Source organism: Grampus griseus, assembly GCF_964374135.1.
Source record: "Grampus griseus genome assembly, chromosome: 3".
Taxonomy (NCBI): domain Eukaryota; kingdom Metazoa; phylum Chordata; class Mammalia; order Artiodactyla; family Delphinidae; genus Grampus; species Grampus griseus.
In genome coordinates, this window is record NC_139019.1 from 169,699,354 (window position 1) to 169,717,756 (window position 18,403).

Below are 18,403 nucleotides of genomic sequence, written 5' to 3' on the forward strand. Positions count from 1 at the left end.
CTGTGATAATTACCAAGGTCCCCAGACATGGCCCAGCGTACCCTGAGGGCAAAATCACTCCTGGGTGTGACCCTGTGCTGGAGGGTGAGGATTACCCGTTCCATTTTACAAATGAGGCTTACATCAGGCACAGGAGGTATCAGAGTTCTGCTCATTGGGGTTCTTCACTCATATGCTCCCCTATACCCTGGGGGACCACACATCCCAGGGGCCTGGGATAAGCCTGGTTTACAACCATCATTCTGGTGTAAATCAATTAGTGTCCCTTTTGCTTTCAAACCCGTCCTGATTTGCAGTTTGGTGAATGCCTACATCCACTCAAGCTGGAATCAGGCACAGTGTATGACTCAGCATTCCCACTCCTATGTATGTACCCAACAGAAATGCTGCCAGGACACGTGCTAGAATGTTCCATAGCCGCATTAGTCATAACAGACCCAGCTGGAAACAACCCAAATGCGCACCAACAGTGAAACGGATAAGTAAATTGTGCCAGGGTCTCAGAAAGAGAATGGAGCAGTGAGAACAGGTGAAGTTCAGTCATCCCCAACATGGGTAAACCTTCGTATGAATGTTGACTGCAAGAAGCTGGATTGAAAAGAGACCATGCTGCTGTGACTTCCCTGGTGGTCCAGTGGTTAAGAATCCATCTTGCAATGCAGGGGACACGGGTTCAATCCCTGGTCAGGGAACTAAGATCCCACATGCCGCAGAGCAACTAAGCCCCGTGTGCAGTAACTACTGAGCCCACACACCACAACTAGAGAGAAGCCCACATGCTGCAATGAAAGATCCCGCATGCCGCAACTAAGACCCAACACAGCCAAAAAAATAAGGAATAAGAGTTAAAAACAAGAAAAGGCCATGCTGCATGATTCAAGGTGTATGAAATTCAAAAATAGCCCCCCCCCCCCAGTTTGTGTTGTTGGAAGACAGGATGCTGGGTATCTTTGGGTAGTGACTGGAAGAGACACAGGGGATTTCTGGGGTTTCTGAGGGCTGGTCGTTCTGTATCTTGATTTTCATATTGGCTACTGGCATGTGTTTACTTTGTGAAAGGCATCAGATTTTATACGTTTGATTTATGCCGTTTCTGTATTTTGGTTAAACTTCAATCACAGCTTCAGACTGAGAAAACAAATTTATGGTTACCAAAGGGGAAAGGGGGAGGGGAGGGATAAATTAGGAGTTTGAGATTAACAGTTACACAGTACTATATACGAAAGAGATGAACAATAAGGACCTATTGTAGAGCACAGGGAATTATATGCAATATCTTATAATAACCTGTAGTGGAAAAGAATCTGAAAAAGAATACATACATATATACATATGTATATATATATATAAAAAATTCAATCGCAACTTTGCAAATGTAAAGTGTTCTTATTTAGATGATAAATTATAGAGCCACCCTTCTCCTAGAGCTGGACAGGGTGGTGGGGTGGTCTGAAACTAAGGCCCAGGGGCCGTATCCCCCTCTACTGCCTGTTTGTGTGCCCCAGTGAGCTAAGAATGGTTTTTACATTTTCAAAAAAATTATTTATTTGTTATTTGTTATTTATTTATTTTTTTGGCTGCGTTGGGTCTTCATTGCTGCGCGCAGGCTTTCTCTAGTTGCGGCAAGCAGGGGTTACTCTGTTGCGGTGCGCGGGCTTCTCATTGCGGTGGCTTCTCTTGCTGTGGAGCACAGGCTCTAGGCGTGCGGGCTTCAGTAGTTGTGGCACACGGGCTCAGTAGTTGTGGCACGCGGGCTCTAGAGTGCAGGCTCAGTAGTTGCGGCGCACAGGCTTAGTTGCTCCGCGGCATGTGGGATCTTCCCGGAGCAGGGATCGAACCCCTGTCCCCTGCATTGGCAGGCGGATTCTTAACCACTGCACCACCAGGGAAGTCCCAGAGGGGAATCAAAAGAAGAATCATAGTTCATGTCATGTGAAAATTGTATGAAATTCAAATTTTAGAGCCCATAAATAAAGTTTTATTGGAGCACAGCCATGCCCATTTGAGTATGTGTCATCTCTGGCTGCTTACGTGCAGAGTTGTGTAGCTGTGATCGAAACCGTGTGGCCGGAAAAGCCAAAATGTTTTCTACTTGGCCCTTTTAGAAAAAATGAGCCAACATTTGTCTCAGAGTCATGCCTTGACTGGTCCAGCTAAAGCTGCCCGCTCTGCTTTTTTTTTTTTTTTTTTTTCTGATGGTGCTGCACGGCAAGCCAGATCTTAGTTCCCTGATCAGGGATCTAACCCGCACCCCCTGTAGTGGAAGCACAGACTCTTAACCACTGGACCATCAGGGAAGTACCCCTTCTGCTCTGTTTACACTCAGAGTCACACTGTTTCTTCACTGTGCCTCCCACCTCAGGGTCTTTGTATCTGCTGCTCCCTCTCCCTGGAATGCCATCTCCACTTTGGTCATCTTTCAGGTAACAGTTAAGGAATCACCTCCTCCAGGCAGCCCTCTGGGATCCCCCAGGCTAGATCATAGCCCTCCCTAGTCTATCCTCTCCTTTGCCTCTTCTCTTTCTCCTTCCTGGCACAATTTGAAAGCTTCCATTTGTGCAGATATTTGATTGACTATTTCCTTCACCAGAGGTTCAGCTCCTCGAGGGCAGGGATTCTTTTTTTCCTCTGACAGGCTCCCAGGAAAACATTTGCTAGACGAATGAGTGCCGAGACTGGAGGGATGTGAGGAATTCCAAGCAAAAAGGTTGAGCTGGACTGCAAAACTGATGGGTGTGTTTGCAGGCGGGGAAGGGCGGGGCGGGTGGAAAGTCCCTCAGCCTGAGGTCCCAGGGGCAGATTTGCAAAGAAATGCAAAACAGTTTGCCTAGGGTTCTCAGTGAGTCCCTGTGGACCTGCTGGGAGCCCTCACAGGAGGCGGAGTCGGGAACAGATCCACCTTCACTTACCTTCTAAGAGTCTCAGTTTTAGCCTCTGTAAACTGGATCTGAACAGTGAGAACCTTCTGAAAGGGCCAGCAAATCCGTCTCCTCCGTGAGACCTCTGCACAGTTCAGTGATCTTAGGAACCAACACTGGCCCACCCATTCCCACCATGCAGCCCCACCAGACCTCCCTAAACTCAGCTGTTCAACCATCCAGAGAAGCAGTACACCCCTTCCTAAGGCTATTCCAGAACATTCCATGCTACAGAACATCCCTAGAGCATGTAGTGGGACTACCTAACCCTGAGCTGTGTGCAGTTATCCTGGACCCTGAGAGAAAAGGAGAAATCAATAATACTGGTCCTATCTTTCTTTTTAAAATTAATTAATTATTTTAATTAATTAATTAATTATTTTAATAATTATTAATTATTTTTGGGGTCCTTGTAGCTGCGTGGGCTTTCTCTAGTTGCCGCGAACGTGGTGGGTGGGCTTCTCATTGCGGTGGCTTCTCTTGTTGCGGTGCATGGGCTCTAGGCGCACAGGTTTAGTTGCTCCATGGCATGTGATATCTTCCCAGACCAGGGCTCGAACCCGTGTCCCCTGTATTGGCAGGCGGATTCTTAACCACTGTGCCACCAGGGAAGTCCCTGGTCCTATCTTTCTTTAAAATTTGGATGCTTTGCTCATCATGGACTTTTTTTGCATTTATTTGAAGTTTAAAAAGTGATACTAAAATATAATCATCGGGGACTTCCCTGTCAGTCCAGTGGTTAAGACTCTGCACTTCCACTACAGGGAGCACACGTTCTATCCTGGTTGGGGAACTAAGACCCCACATACCTCGTGGTGCAGTCAAAAAAAAAAAAACAAAAACCATCAGGACTGAGTTTTTTGGAGCTCCCCCCCCTTAAATTTTGTGCCCGAGGAGAGTACCTCGCTCTCCTCAATGCAGCAGGTAGTAAGTGCTAATAAATGCTCCTAGAAGGAATGGTTGCAATATATAAAATCTGGTGTTTCTATCTCACAATGGGGGCTGTTTTAATTTGCTGGGGAGGCCACAACAAAATGCCACAGAATGGGTAAATAAACATCAAATTTATTGTCTCACAGTTCTGGAGGTCAGAAGCCCCAGATCCAGGTGTCGGCAGGCTTGATTTCTGCTGAGGCCTCTCTCCTTGGCCTGCAGATGGCTGCCTTCTTCCTGTGTCCCTGTGTGGTCTCCCCTCTGGGCCTGTCTTTTCCCAATCTCACCAATATGACTGGTGTCATATTAAATTAGGGCCCACCCTAAAGACCTCACTTTAACTTAATTGCTGCTTTCAAACCCTGTCTCTAGGGCTTCCCTGGTGGCGCAGTGGATGAGAGTGCGCCTGCCGATGCAGGGGACGCGGGTTCGTGCCCCGGTGCGGAAAGATTTTACATGCTGAGGAGTGGTGGGGCCTGTGAGCCATGGCCGCTGAGCCTGCGCGTCCGGATCCTGTGCTCTGCAACGGGAGAGGCCACAGCAGTGAGAGGCCTGCGTACTGCCAAAAAAACCCCCCAAACAAACATAAAAACTCTGTCTCTAAATAAAGTTACATTCTGAGGTACTGGGGGGTTAAGACTTTAATATATATGTTTGAGGGAGGGGCACAATTTAGCCCATAACAGGAGCAAACTCTTCAACGGGGCTTAATGTATGCCAGGCACTGTGCTAGGTACTTTATATTAACTTCTTTAAGTCTCGCAAGAGTCCCATAATAGAATAGGTTCTGTTATTATTCAACATTTTACATGAAGGATCCTGAGGCTCAGAGAGATTATGTAACTTGCCCAAGTTCACACAGGCAGCGAGGGCAGAATCTAAACTCATGATTTTTGGTTTCAGATCAACCAAATCTGGAATCCATCTAGGAAGTAATAGTGGAGCAGAGTTGCTCCCTGACTAAACCATGCATTTTTTCTTTTAAATTGTGGTAAAATATACATAACATAAAATTGACCTTTTAAATCATTTTTGAGTGTACAGTTTACTGTATTAAGTACACTCACATTGTTGTGCAGCCATCCCCACCATCTGTCTCCAGGACTTTTCCATTTTTCCAAACGGAAACTCTGTCCCCATGAAACACTGACTCCCGCTCCCCCTGACCCTGGCCTCCACCACTTTACTTTCTGTCCCTTTTGACTCCTGTAGGGACCTTATATAGGTAGAATTATACAATATTTGTCCTTTTTTTTTTTGGCTACACCATGCAGCTTGTGGGATCTTAGTTCCCTGACCAAGGATGAAACCTGGGCCCTCAGTGGTGAAAGCACAGAGTCCTAACCACTGGACCGCAAGGGAATTCCTCAATATTTGTGCTTCTGTGTCCAGCTTATTTCACTGAGCATACCATTTTATCCATGTTGTAGCCTGTGTCAGAATTTCCTTCCTTTTTGGAACGAAATTAGGTTATTTGTAGAGACGTGGATGGATCTAGAGACTGTCATACAGAGTGAACTAAGAAAGAGAAAAACAAATACCGTATATTAACGCATATATGTGGAACCTAGAAAAATGGTACAGATGAACTGGTTTGCAGGGCAGAAATAGTGACACAGATGTAGAGAACGAACATATGGACACCAACGGGGGAAAGTGGTGGGGGTGGGGGTGGGGGTGGGATGAATTGGGAGATTGGGGTTGACATGTATACACTAATATGTATAAAATGGATAACTAATAAGAACCTGTTGTATAAAAAAATAAATACAATAAAATTCAAAAAATAATAATAAAAGTGCCAAAAAAAGAGAGAAGAATTTCCTTCCTTTTTAAGGCTGAGTAATATTCCAGCGTATGGGTGGACCACTAAACTATGCCTTTTTAAGTCACTTGGTTCTGCCCTTATTAGCTGTGTGACCTTGGGGAAATCACTTAACTTCTCTGAGCCTCAATTTGCTCCTGCATAAATGAGCCCACACAAAGCCCAGGGTGTGGGGAGGATTACGTGAATTAATTGGTTTATTATTATTATATTTTGATATTTAGGCTGCACTGGGTCTTAGTTGCGGCCCATGGGATCGTCATTGCAGCATGCAGGATCTTTAGTTGCAGCATGTGGACTCTTAGTTGTGGCGTGCATGCGGGATCCAGCTCCGTGACCAGGGGTCGAACCCGGCTCCCCTGCATTGGGAGCACGGAGTCCAACCCACTGGGCCACCGGGGAAGTCTCGTGAATTAATTGATTTAAAGGGTAGTGATGGGTATCCAATACACGCTCAACAGCATCAAAAGGCAGATGCAAGGGGCGTGCAGTGGCGGCCTCTGGTCAGCAGGAGCCGCTGCCGGTACCTCCGTGTCCGCCCCGCGCCGCAGCGAGCGCACGCGCAGCAGAGCTTTCCTGCAGCGGTTGCTTTTCTTCGTGCTTCTTCCCCGCCCTTTACCCTCAGCTGTATTTATTACTGCAGACCCTGAGCCTGGCTGTCTGCTTTTGCTGTGCTGAAGCCCTGCTCCTCCCCAGGCTTCTGGGTCTGGGGATGGCGGTGGGGAGTTGTCCCCTGCCAACATCTGGCCCCATCTCTGCAGCTGGGGGTGGAACACCTCTGCATGGAGGGTTACAGAGGGGAGGGAATGTCTTAAATTTCCCCATTCCCCTTAAACTCTCCCCGGCCTCTTTAATTTACATTAAGTTAAAATTTCTCAATAAGCAATCTATTCACTTGGGAGCAAATTCAACCCTCTTAACGAGAAAACTTTTGCTTTTAATCTCTGAAATGTTCCAATTTGCAAGGAAGTGCTGTGAAGTGCCTAAGACGGAACCCAGCACACAGTTAGTGCTGAGTGCACTTAAACATTTTAAAAAAATTAAGATAGGGGCTTCCCTGGTGGCGCAGTGGTTGAGAGTCCGCCTGCCGATGCAGGGGACGCGAGTTCGTGCCCCGGTCCGGGAAGATCCCACATGCCGCGGAGCGGCTGGGCCCGTGAGCCATGGCCGCTGAGCCTGCGCGTCCGGAGCCTGTGCTCCGCAACGGGAGAGCCCACAACAGTGAGAGGCCCGCGTACCGCAAAAAAAAAAAAAATTAAGATAAATCATTTATTAAGAATGGGAAACTGGATACCCATCTGCTGAAATCGCGTCCCCCCAACGGCGCATGCGCTTGCCATGTAAAATTAACATAACGTGTCAGGAACACAGGCGCAGGTTAAAGATACGGGATTGAGCTCGGGCATTGACGTCTGCTGCCTGCCACTCTGCGGCTCCGATCCTCGGTCGTTCGGTAGATATTTCTGGAGCAGCTCCTTCCTGCCTCAGTTTCTCCCTGGGTTAAACGCGGGATAGTGACGGCAGTCTTCGATTAAACGAAATCAGGGCTGTGATAGCGCTTTACAAAGCAAAACGCGCAAAGCCTTTGCGGAGAGAGGAGTGCATAGGCTTAGAGTCCAGATCCGAACTTGCATGGCTTTTTACAGACGCACATCTCCTCTTCTCCCAGCGCAGGGAAAGCACTGCAGTCCCCCTCTTTTTGACAGAGTGAATTTAGGGGAAGATTTACAGAAAGGGGTTTATTTACGCTAATGAGAATATCATTAATTGGTGCAAGAAATACTTATGAGCGCCTACTGTGTACCAGGCATTGAGCTGGGCTCTTTACCAAGAATAAAAATACTGAATTGAATGCCAATTCGTTCTCTTGAGCCAGAGATCTGAAATACAGCTGTTTCTTAGGGTCATATTAGGACACAAATGCAAAATAGTCTTCCTGCGCCTCCCCCTGGAGAGAAAATGAAGTAGAAAATGAGATTGCGCATGTAGAAAAGCGCTTAGCCCCGTGCTTGCGACAGGGCAAACCAGTACCTGAAATGTGTTTTATTAATAGTAATGATAGCTAATTAAAAATAGCTGACGTGTATTGAGAACTGTGTCAGGCACGGCGCTAATCCCTGTACATATACTTAGTGAATTTTACTCTCCCCCAGTGAGGTCGTACTGATGACCCCATTGTGCAGATAAGGAAACTGAAGAATAGAAAAATACGAGTATCTACTGTAAGAACACTTAAAGTGGTGGAGCTAATAAGGTGTTTTGTTCACTGCTATATCCACAACACCTATAGCAGTGCCTGGTATCGTAGACGCTCGATCTGTCTTTGTGGAATAAATGAGTGATTAATACCTGCCTTTAAAAAAGCTTTTTTTTTCTTGTAAATAGGTAGTTGCAAAAATGGTACTGAGAGGTCCTTAGTACTCTTACCCCTGTACTGTCATCTTACCTAACATCAAACCGAGGAAATTAACCTTGGTGCAATCTACAGACCCTATTAATATTGTAATCTGCTTTTAATAGGAGTGCTTGGCAGTTTGCAGACTGATGTAGTTGCTATGATATGGTTAATATTCTCAGCTAAAACGGCTCTTCGCTTTTTGCACCTAAGCATTGCATCCGGGAGGCGTGCACCCTGCACCGGGCGGACCACGCCCCAGGGAAAATCCAAGTATGGAACGCAGACCCTCTATATTAGAGCAGCGGCGCCGACGCACAAGGGTTACCCTGTGGGAGGCCGTCCATGCGCCTGCGCGGGGCGTCGCTTCGCCCCGCCCCAGAAGCGGGGTCAGATGACCCGCCCAACCGGCGTCGGCCTATAAAAGCTCGGGTGTTGACGTCAGCGTTCTCTTCCGCCGTCGTCGCCGCCATCCTCGGCGCGGCTAGTCACACTCGGATCTGCCTGGGAGAATCCACCGCCATCCGCCACCATGGTGAGCAGCGCTGTTCAACGGGCGGCCTGAATCGGCGGCGGGGCCTCCGTAGGGCCGGCCCTACCAGGCCTGGAGAACTGTGGCCTCCCTGACTGAGAGGAGACATGGCGGCGGCGGCGGATCCGGCGGGCTCGGGGCTGGGGAAGCGGCTGCCGCCATGTCTGCGCGATGCACTGCTAGCCGAGCTCCGCTTCCGGGGGCGCCGCCGCCTCCAGGACCCCGGGCCCGGCTGGAGCTGGGGCGGAGGCGGGGCGGGGGGTATGATGATGTGGCAGACGCTGTAATGGCGGGCGCCGCGGTGCGAGCGGGGAGAGGGGAGCCGCCTTATGTAACCCGTGGGCTGGGAGTTTGAGTCCGATTTTTTGTCGGGAGCCGGGGGAGGCAAGGAAATGGCAAAAGGAGAGAAGAGTAAGACCTTTAGAAGCGTCTCGTCTTCTGACGTTGTGTAACCTTGGTCCTCCTTGTACCTCCCAGTTGTGAACACCTGATTCCAGAACTACGAGGTGGAGGCTCGTGCCTGTTAGGGCTGCGCAAGCCTCCCACCCGACCGGGGGTGGCATATTTAAGAATCAGGGGCAGGGTGTGTGGCTCTACCTGATTGACCCCCACCCTGCACAGCGAGAGGTGACCTTGGATTTTAAAGAGGCCCTTTGGTTGGGGGAAGGCTGGGGGTATAACCAGTGGCAACACAGTGGGGGGAACTTCAGCTGGACTCTAGATACGTCAATATACTATAAAGGAAATCTGCTGTCATTCTTTGAGACTTACTCCCCAGTACTCATTCTGGGTTGTGACAACCAGCGTCTGGCTTTTCAGGGACGGGGTGAATTGCACTTTTAAAGGGGTGTCAACAGAGAAAGGGGGATCTGGGTGGGAGTTGAGGCAGCGCCAGGACCAGCTCCCTCTGGCCATGGCCTAGCAGTCTCTATTGATCAAGGTCTCAGTGCCAAGCCTCATTCCTGGAGTGCCGGGCCATCCTGAGTCGTCCCCCCGCTCCCCCCCGCCCAGGTGAACTTCACAGTAGACCAGATCCGGGCCATCATGGACAAGAAGGCCAACATCCGAAACATGTCCGTCATCGCCCACGTGGACCATGGCAAGTCCACTCTGACGGATTCCCTGGTGTGCAAGGCGGGTATCATAGCCTCCGCCCGGGCTGGGGAGACCCGCTTCACTGACACCCGGAAGGACGAGCAGGAGCGTTGCATCACCATCAAGTCGACGTGAGCAAAGCCTTGGCACCCTCTGGACAGGGAGGGGGGAGGTGCTTACTCTGAGTCCTTGGGCGGTGGGTAGGGAGGACAGACAGTAGCCAACCCTTTCCTGACAGGTTTCTGGGGAGATGAGCACATTGGGGCTGGGTTTTTGGACTGTGAGAGACAATGGGGCTTCAGCTAGTGAGATGGGAAGCTTTGTCTCCTGTGGGAGAGGCACAGTGATGGGTGGTATTAAGGGGATTTGGAGAGGAGGGGGGCCGAGGGGCTCTTGGCATTGTCTGGAGAAGTCTGGGTGGGTGCTGCTGGCATCCAAGGATGCTGGTAAAGGTCTTGCCTTACCTATGGTGGCTCCCTGTGAGTTTTCTGGCCCCAGATGTTAAGAGGGTGAGAAAACTCCCCTCCCCCGCAAAAAAAAAGAAAAAAAAGAGGCTGTAACAACAGTTGTTTTCATCTGGTAACATCTCCTTGGTCATTGGCTCTGAGACTCGTTTCAGCTGGGGAGGGAAGGGTGAAAGGTAGTCTTTGGGGTTTCTGGATCTTGCCTGATTGTGTAGCAGCTCTTTGGAATCAGGTGTGTTGAGCCTGAGAGGAACCAGGTGGACTCTGGTACCATTGCACCTGTACCAGGGAGGTGGTGGTTCCCGGCAGAGGGTGCTGCAGAGGTAAATGTCCCTGGATAGGATAGCTCTTGTGTGGGAAGTCTGCAGTTCATCTCTAGGGATGAGTAATGCAGGGGGAGGAGACAGGTTGCAGCATCTGTCTGGCTTTTTACTGGATTACAGCCTCACTTCAGGATCAAGAGCATCCACCCTGACTCCCGTGGGCAGGAACCTGGTGGACCACAGGGCTAGTGGGAAACAGGTTAGGAGCCAGGCTGAGGTGTGCCTCCATCCGGGTAACCTGTCGCAATCTCTCAGGGCCATTTCCCTCTTCTACGAGCTCTCAGAGAATGACTTGAACTTCATCAAGCAGAGCAAGGATGGCTCTGGCTTCCTCATCAACCTCATTGACTCCCCTGGGCACGTGGACTTCTCCTCAGAGGTGACAGCCGCCCTCCGTGTCACCGATGGTGCCTTGGTGGTGGTGGACTGCGTGTCGGGTAAGCAGCAGGCTTCCCCACGGATGGCGGGGAACCTGGGGCTGTCCCCTCTTTGGCCGACGGAGACGCCTCATCCCCTGCTGGTCCACAGGCGTGTGCGTGCAGACAGAGACGGTGCTGCGCCAGGCCATTGCCGAGCGCATCAAGCCTGTGCTGATGATGAACAAGATGGACCGGGCCCTGCTTGAGCTGCAGCTGGAGCCCGAGGAGCTCTACCAGACCTTCCAGCGCATCGTGGAGAATGTCAACGTCATCATTTCCACCTACGGGGAGGGCGAGAGCGGCCCCATGGGCAACATCATGGTAAGATTGCCTGACTGCTGAAGTCGGGGTCCCTTGGCGGATCGCCGTCTCCTGCTGTGTTCCTAGTACCCCCTCCCGCTTCTCCCACTGGGTGGGCAGCATTCCTCATGCAGATTGGAAGGGTTGTGGTTTTCTCCTTCAGGGCTGCCCTTGGGAAACCACTGTTGTGAAGCCATGGCCTCCTGGGGATTCTTGGGAGGTTGGAAGGTGAGGTTGCCAGGAACCTTGGAATGGCAAGAAGGCTGGACTTCGGTGGAGGCTGTGGGGTAGCAGCTCAGCCTGCTAACAGAGGGGCATGGGGCAGTGCCTGTGGCATCATCGCACACCCTGTCGTGATGGGGGCAGAGCTGGGCACCCTGTACATGATGACTAAAATTTCTTCACTTTGACCTGACGACTGTTGAAGAAATCCAGTGTCTGAGGGCCGGGGTGCTTGGGGGCTTCATTGATGTGGTTTGTGTCCAACTGTCCCAACTCACAGCTTTCTCCTGCTCTCTCAGATTGACCCTGTCCTCGGTACTGTTGGCTTCGGGTCTGGTCTCCACGGCTGGGCCTTCACTCTGAAGCAGTTTGCAGAGATGTACGTGGCCAAGTTTGCTGCCAAGGGTGAGGGTCAGCTGGGGCCTGCCGAGCGGGCCAAGAAGGTGGAGGACATGATGAAGAAGCTATGGGGAGACCGGTGAGTGCTGGAGACACAGCCCAAGTGTCTGTGGGGTCCTTCACACCTGCATCCCCCCAGATTCCCCTAACTTGGGTTGAGTCTTGTCTGACAGGTACTTTGATCCAGCCAACGGCAAATTCAGCAAGTCAGCCAACAGCCCAGATGGCAAGAAGCTGCCACGGACATTCTGCCAGCTCATCCTGGACCCCATCTTTAAGGTGAGCTGGCGTGTGCTTGATATAGGTAGGCGTCCCTAGGGCTGTCCTTGGGTTCCCTGAGAATCTGGTACCCAACCTGCTGCAGCCAGTAGCAAGATGCCGTGGGGCAAGGCAGGGCCAGGCTGCAGAGGCAGCTCCTGGGACAAGGATGAGGCAGCATGAGGTCAGAACGCCCTCAGGGTTCCACCCTGACAGGGAAGTCTCCCTGCCCCCTGGGCTTCATCATCAGGGGGACCATCAGCCTCCCTGACTGGGCAGCAGGTGAGATGAGGTAGGAGGGTCTAGGGTTTGCAAGCCTGTGAGTTTAGTGAGTGTATGCTCAATATCTGAAAATAGGAAGGGTTTTTTTTTTCTTTTAACAATCTGTCGAGAAGTGTCCCCGTGATTTGCTTAATTGGGTCAGGCCTTTGGCGGTAAGTGAAGATGGCCTTTAAAGCTCCAGAGCAGGAAGCAGGTAGCTTCAGGCTTCCAGTATGTTCCCAAACCCACTTTGCCATGTCTCTTGGGTGTCAGGTGTTTGATGCAATCATGAATTTCAAGAAAGAGGAGACGGCAAAACTGATTGAAAAACTGGACATCAAGTTGGACAGTGAAGATAAAGACAAAGAAGGCAAACCACTTCTGAAGGTGAGTGGAGCGGCCATCCTGTGAGTCCCCATCCCAGCTTGAGTGCCATTTTCTCAGGTAATCAGACAGCTGGCTGTAAGGGTCTCAGTCAGGGCTCCATGCTGGGCCCAGGCTTATATTAGAAGTATCACCAGCAGGAGCTCTGTCACCAGCAGGGATGGGTAGGAGACATCAGCTGTTTTACACTGTTCTTCTAGATTCTTTCTCAAGTCATTTTTTTTGTCCCTCTTTCACATCCCCTACTTTAGGCAGTGATGCGCCGCTGGCTACCTGCCGGGGATGCCCTGCTGCAGATGATTACCATCCACCTGCCCTCCCCTGTGACGGCCCAGAAGTACCGCTGTGAGCTCCTGTACGAGGGGCCCCCAGACGACGAGGCCGCCATGGGTACGTGGGGTGTGCCTGCATCTTGGGATTAGAACGCTGGGCAGAGCTGCAGAATTCTGGAAAGCTGAGCTGCCAGGGAATCAGTTTCCCCTGTGGGGGGTTCCTTTCTCTCTCCTCAGGCATTAAAAGCTGTGACCCCAAAGGCCCTCTTATGATGTACATTTCCAAAATGGTGCCGACCTCTGACAAAGGTCGGTTCTATGCCTTCGGCCGGGTCTTCTCAGGGCTGGTGTCCACCGGCCTGAAGGTCAGGATCATGGGGCCCAACTATACGCCTGGGAAGAAGGAAGACCTATACCTGAAGCCAATCCAGAGGTGAGGTGCTCCGTGAGGCAGAGGGTGCCTAGCAGCCTCCCTTTCGTCCCTCAAGCCAGTGAAGGGGGAAGGGTGAGGGTTATCTGAATGTAGACTTGGCCAGGGGAGGCCCACCAGGAAATAGTGTCTCCTTCTCCCCACTAGGGATTCACAGTGAGACACAGCCCGGAGTTGGGAAGCAGTTAGGCTGAAATTATGGCGGCAGCATACATTTTAAAATACCCAGAGAATAGGCTCTGACCCTAGAGATGTCATGTGGCGGGTGGCCACCCAGTCCAGGTGTGGGTAGTGGGAAGAGCCTCCATTCCTGCTAGTTCCTTGGGGCCCTGACTGTATTGCGACCTGCGAGTGCCGCCGGTTTCCCTGTGGCACGCATGTCTGGCCTGGGTCAGGGTGCAGAGTCCTGCACAGTGCACGTGTTAGTGAGCAGGTGGCTCTGTCCTGGTGTGCAGGAGCCAAAACTGTCATTGAGACCTGGGTCGCAAGATAAATTCAGAGCTTGGCCCAGGGTGGGATGGCACTGCCCCTTCAGACAGGAAGACAGCCGCAGGCTTCAAGACAAAGGAGGCTTGTCTTTGGTCATTTGGGGATCTGCCACCCCAGTGCCGATGCATTGTGGCCTTTTATGTCTCCCCCAGGACAATCCTGATGATGGGCCGCTACGTCGAGCCCATCGAGGACGTGCCTTGTGGCAACATCGTGGGCCTGGTGGGCGTGGACCAGTTCCTGGTGAAGACAGGCACCATCACCACCTTCGAGCATGCCCACAACATGCGGGTGATGAAGTTCAGCGTGAGCCCTGTCGTCAGGGTGGCTGTGGAGGCCAAGAACCCGGCCGACCTGCCCAAGCTGGTGGAAGGCCTGAAGCGGCTGGCCAAGTCGGACCCCATGGTGCAGGTGGGTGGGCCCCGGCTGGAGGCGGATACCTGCGGCAGTGGTGGTTTGTTGGCTTATGTCGTGTGGCTGAGCCGAAAGATTCCGCTGGCTTCTCACACAAGTAGAGATTCCGTGTTGAGAAAACCAGCTGTGCTGGCTACACCTGCCCTGGTAGAGGTGCTGCCCTTAATTTAAATGGTGGTTTTCCACCCAGGAACCCGATTTCTTTCGTAGGCTGCTTGGGTCTTTACAGGCTGGTTGTGCACGGAGGGTCCTTACAGAAGGTTAATGTTGAAAACAAGTAAAGAGGATCCTGCTGTCTTCCCCCCAAAACCCCATTTTGGGAGTCTGCCTTTTCCATCTGGAGGAAAGCTTGGAGCCCGCTTTCTACCTGTCCCTAGAATCCCTTGGGTTTCCCGCATTTGTCCCGGGCTCTGTGCTCAGGCTGACACGTGGCCCTTTTCAGTGCATCATTGAGGAGTCCGGGGAGCACATTATTGCGGGTGCCGGGGAGCTGCATCTGGAGATCTGCCTCAAGGACCTGGAGGAGGACCACGCCTGCATTCCTATCAAGGTGAGGCCTGGCGCTGCTCTGGTGGCTGGAGGCCCGCTGTCCTCAGGACGGAGGGCAAGGCAGGGCCCTGGGTCCAGGCTGGGCTCTGAGGGGCCCATTGACTGGGCCACTCAATTCTCTGTCTTTCCATCTGTTACTGCCAGCTGATATGTGCTGTCGTGACACCAGCTTAGATGCGTTGGCAAGGCTGGAGTGTGAGCGGTCTGCTTCTTAACAAATTTTTTAAAAAGCTCTTGGGAAGTGCAGACACTGAGGCTTATGTAGCCGGCCCCACGCCCAGCTGGTGCGTTCTGGTTTCCATTCTCCTTTTTTTTCCCCACAGAACTGAGCGCAGATCTGTGTCTGGTCTCAGACGTGGATTTGGGTTTCTTTACGTGTGGTTCTCTTTGTTAAGCTTCTGTCTTTTTGTTTCTCTACTTATAGGAATGAAATTTTCTTTTTTCAGGTACGGTGACGGCTTTTCCCCATTATTCTCTATATTAGAAAACTAATATGCTGGGGTGTGGGGTTAGGCCTAGCACTTGTATCTTTTGAGATTTTTTTTCCCAGTTAATACCGCATATGTGGAGTTTCACTGTTTCACCAGCCCTCTTGGCAGCGGGCTTCCTTCTACAAGGGAGTACCTGCACACCTCATGTTTACACAGAAGACGTGCATGGCTCTGTGCCGCCAGATCAAACTCGCTCTGTTTTCTGTGCCACTGCCACTGTTAAGTGGGCCTCGTTATTAGGAAGACCGTCTGTTAAGATGCCTCTCAGGTGTCTGGTTCCTGTGGCAGACCTGACCTGACCTGCATGCTCCTTTTGCAGAAATCCGACCCAGTTGTCTCGTACCGAGAGACCGTCAGTGAGGAGTCTAACGTGCTCTGCCTGTCCAAGTCCCCCAATAAGCACAACAGGCTGTACATGAAGGCACGGCCCTTCCCCGACGGCCTGGCCGAGGACATCGACAAGGGCGAGGTGTCTTCCCGCCAGGAGCTCAAGCAGCGGGCCCGCTACCTAGCTGAGAAGTACGAGTGGGACGTGGCCGAGGCCCGCAAGATCTGGTGCTTTGGCCCTGATGGCACCGGCCCCAACATCCTCACTGACATCACCAAGGGCGTGCAGTACCTCAACGAGATCAAGGACAGTGTGGTGGCCGGCTTCCAGTGGGCCACCAAGGAGGTGAGGGGCTGCTCAGGCACAGCTCTGGTGGGTTTGTCACTGGGGCGTCCTCCTGTCCTTGTTGCCCTGTTGGCAGGGTGGGGCTGTGGTCCTGCCTCCTGGGAAGGGGACCCTAGGGAGGCTGAGATGGTCCCTGTCGGTGAGACCTAGAGGAGCTGGCACAGACACTTCTGGCTGACCTGTTCTCAGGAGCTGCAATAGAAGCGGTTTCTTGATGGTGTTCCCCTTCCTCCATAGGGGGCGCTGTGTGAGGAGAACATGCGGGGCGTGCGCTTCGACGTCCACGATGTGACACTGCACGCGGACGCCATTCACCGCGGTGGCGGCCAGATCATCCCCACGGCCCGGCGCTGCCTGTACGCCAGCGTGCTGACTGCCCAGCCCCGGCTCATGGAGCCCATCTACCTTGTGGAGATCCAGGTGGGGAGGCCTGGCCCCCCCAGCTGCTGCTCCCGGTCCCACCCTGCCCAACAGCTGCTAATAGCCCTTCTTTGCCTGACAGTGTCCAGAACAAGTGGTTGGTGGTATCTACGGTGTGCTGAACAGGAAGCGGGGCCACGTCTTTGAGGAGACCCAGGTGGCCGGCACCCCCATGTTTGTTGTGAAGGCCTACCTGCCTGTCAATGAGTCCTTTGGTAAGTGCCAGTCTGGTGTGGTCCTCAGATGCCTGCTGCCTTTGGGGTGGAGCCCAGCAGACATTCAGCCTATCTGGTCTAGGACGGGATGCATTTCTTTTCTTTTTTTTTTATTATTTATTTGGTCGTGCTGGATCTTAGTTGCGGTAGGCTTGCTCCTTAGTTGTAGCTCACGGGCTCCTTAGTTGTGGCATGCGAACTCGTAGTTGTGGCATTCATGTGGGCTCTCTAGTTCCCTGACCAGGGATTGAACCTGGGCCCGCTGCATTGGGAGTGCAGAGTCTTAACCACTGCGCCACCAAGGGAAGTCCCAGGGGCCCAGTTCTTTCTTGTTGTGCATGGCACAGGGTGGGTCTGATGGGAGCTGTTGCTTTCTGCATCGCAGTTGTGGAGGAGGAGGTGCCTGTTTCTCATTTGGGCCTCTGGACTGTTGAATTAGGGGGAAGGTCCTTGGGCCTGTAAATCTAAGAGCAAAGCCTGCAGAGAAGCTGTGCTGGAGCCCCTGGTTCATCCTGAGAAGGAGCAGGTGGAGACCAGAGGCCCAGGAAGGGCCAGCCTTGCCCCACTTATTAATCAGTAGCCTTTGAGGGAGCCTTTGGGTGAGGGATAGGATAATGGGCCTGACATCTGACATGAGCCAGGTAGTCCAGACTCAGTGATCTTCTGGTGTGGTGTGGGCCTGTGTTCCCACCTTCCCCTCCTGGCCTCCGCCAGGGAGCCGTGAGGCTGCCTGGGCTGCCCGGTGAGCGCCGTTTCTGTGCCTCCTACAGGCTTCACCGCTGACCTGAGGTCCAACACGGGCGGCCAGGCCTTTCCCCAGTGTGTGTTCGACCACTGGCAGATCCTGCCCGGTGACCCCTTCGACAGCACCAGCCGCCCCAGCCAGGTGGTGGCAGAGACGCGCAAGCGCAAAGGCCTGAAGGAAGGCATCCCGGCCCTGGACAACTTCCTGGACAAGTTGTAGGCAGCCTCCCCGCAGCCCGCTGCCTGGTGGGACTCGGGCGCAGCCCCTGCACCCAGGGACAGGTGACCACAGCAACAGCCCCACATTCTCCACGACACCTTGAGGCTGTCCAGACCCAGTAACGCTCTGCCTGACAAGTTTCTGGGGCCCACTCCGTGCCATCGCTCAACATGAACACTTGATGCCGTTTCTTTCGATATTTATTTCTAGATTTCAGACGCAACAGAAGTGCCCTCACGGCATGGACTTATCTGGCCGGTAGGGATGGGGGAGGAGATGGGACACCCAAAGCTTTTTTGTTAAGAGGGAAATTCACATGTCCAAAAAAAGTTAAAAATAAACGCATTAAGAGGTTTATTTGGGTAAATGGCCTGCAGTGGATTTTCCTCCGGAAAGGGGGAAGGAACAGGCGGGTAGATGTTCTCTTTGGACAGAAGCTAGTAGAAGGCAGGAAATCCTGTGCAGTGTCACCATGAGCACCTCCAGCTGTATTAGTGCCATTGGAATAATAAATTTGATATGGTGGTGATTGTGCATGCGTGTCCATGGTCTTTCTCCATCCGCTCAGGCTAGAATGGACTCCCTGTGCCGGTGAGCAAGGCCATTGTTTACGCTCCAATACACAGTGTTCAGTATCACCTCCAAATGTCCAGGGCTGAGGCAGAGGTCCGTGAGACTTCACGTGATCCAGGCGAGTCCAGTTGTCCACCTGTCACGTGGGGCCAGCTGGTGGAACTGTCCTACATCTGTGCTGTTTG

At 52.2% G+C, this 18,403-nt stretch overlaps 1 protein-coding gene across 1 annotated transcript; it reads left to right on the forward strand.

The window, feature by feature from the left end:
- The first annotated feature begins 8,524 nt into the window (after positions 1-8,524).
- EEF2 (eukaryotic translation elongation factor 2) lies at positions 8,525-18,179 on the forward strand. The gene is made up of 15 exons (XM_082652279.1): positions 8,525-8,606; positions 9,615-9,829; positions 10,741-10,922; positions 11,014-11,225; positions 11,726-11,904; positions 11,999-12,104; positions 12,618-12,731; positions 12,980-13,118; positions 13,238-13,433; positions 14,072-14,330; positions 14,776-14,883; positions 15,693-16,046; positions 16,284-16,466; positions 16,549-16,681; positions 17,452-18,179. Exons 1-15 carry the CDS (start codon positions 8,604-8,606, stop codon positions 17,643-17,645), a joined length of 2,577 nt encoding a protein of 858 aa, XP_082508405.1. The 5' UTR covers positions 8,525-8,603; the 3' UTR covers positions 17,646-18,179.
- The last annotated feature ends 224 nt before the right edge of the window (positions 18,180-18,403 follow it).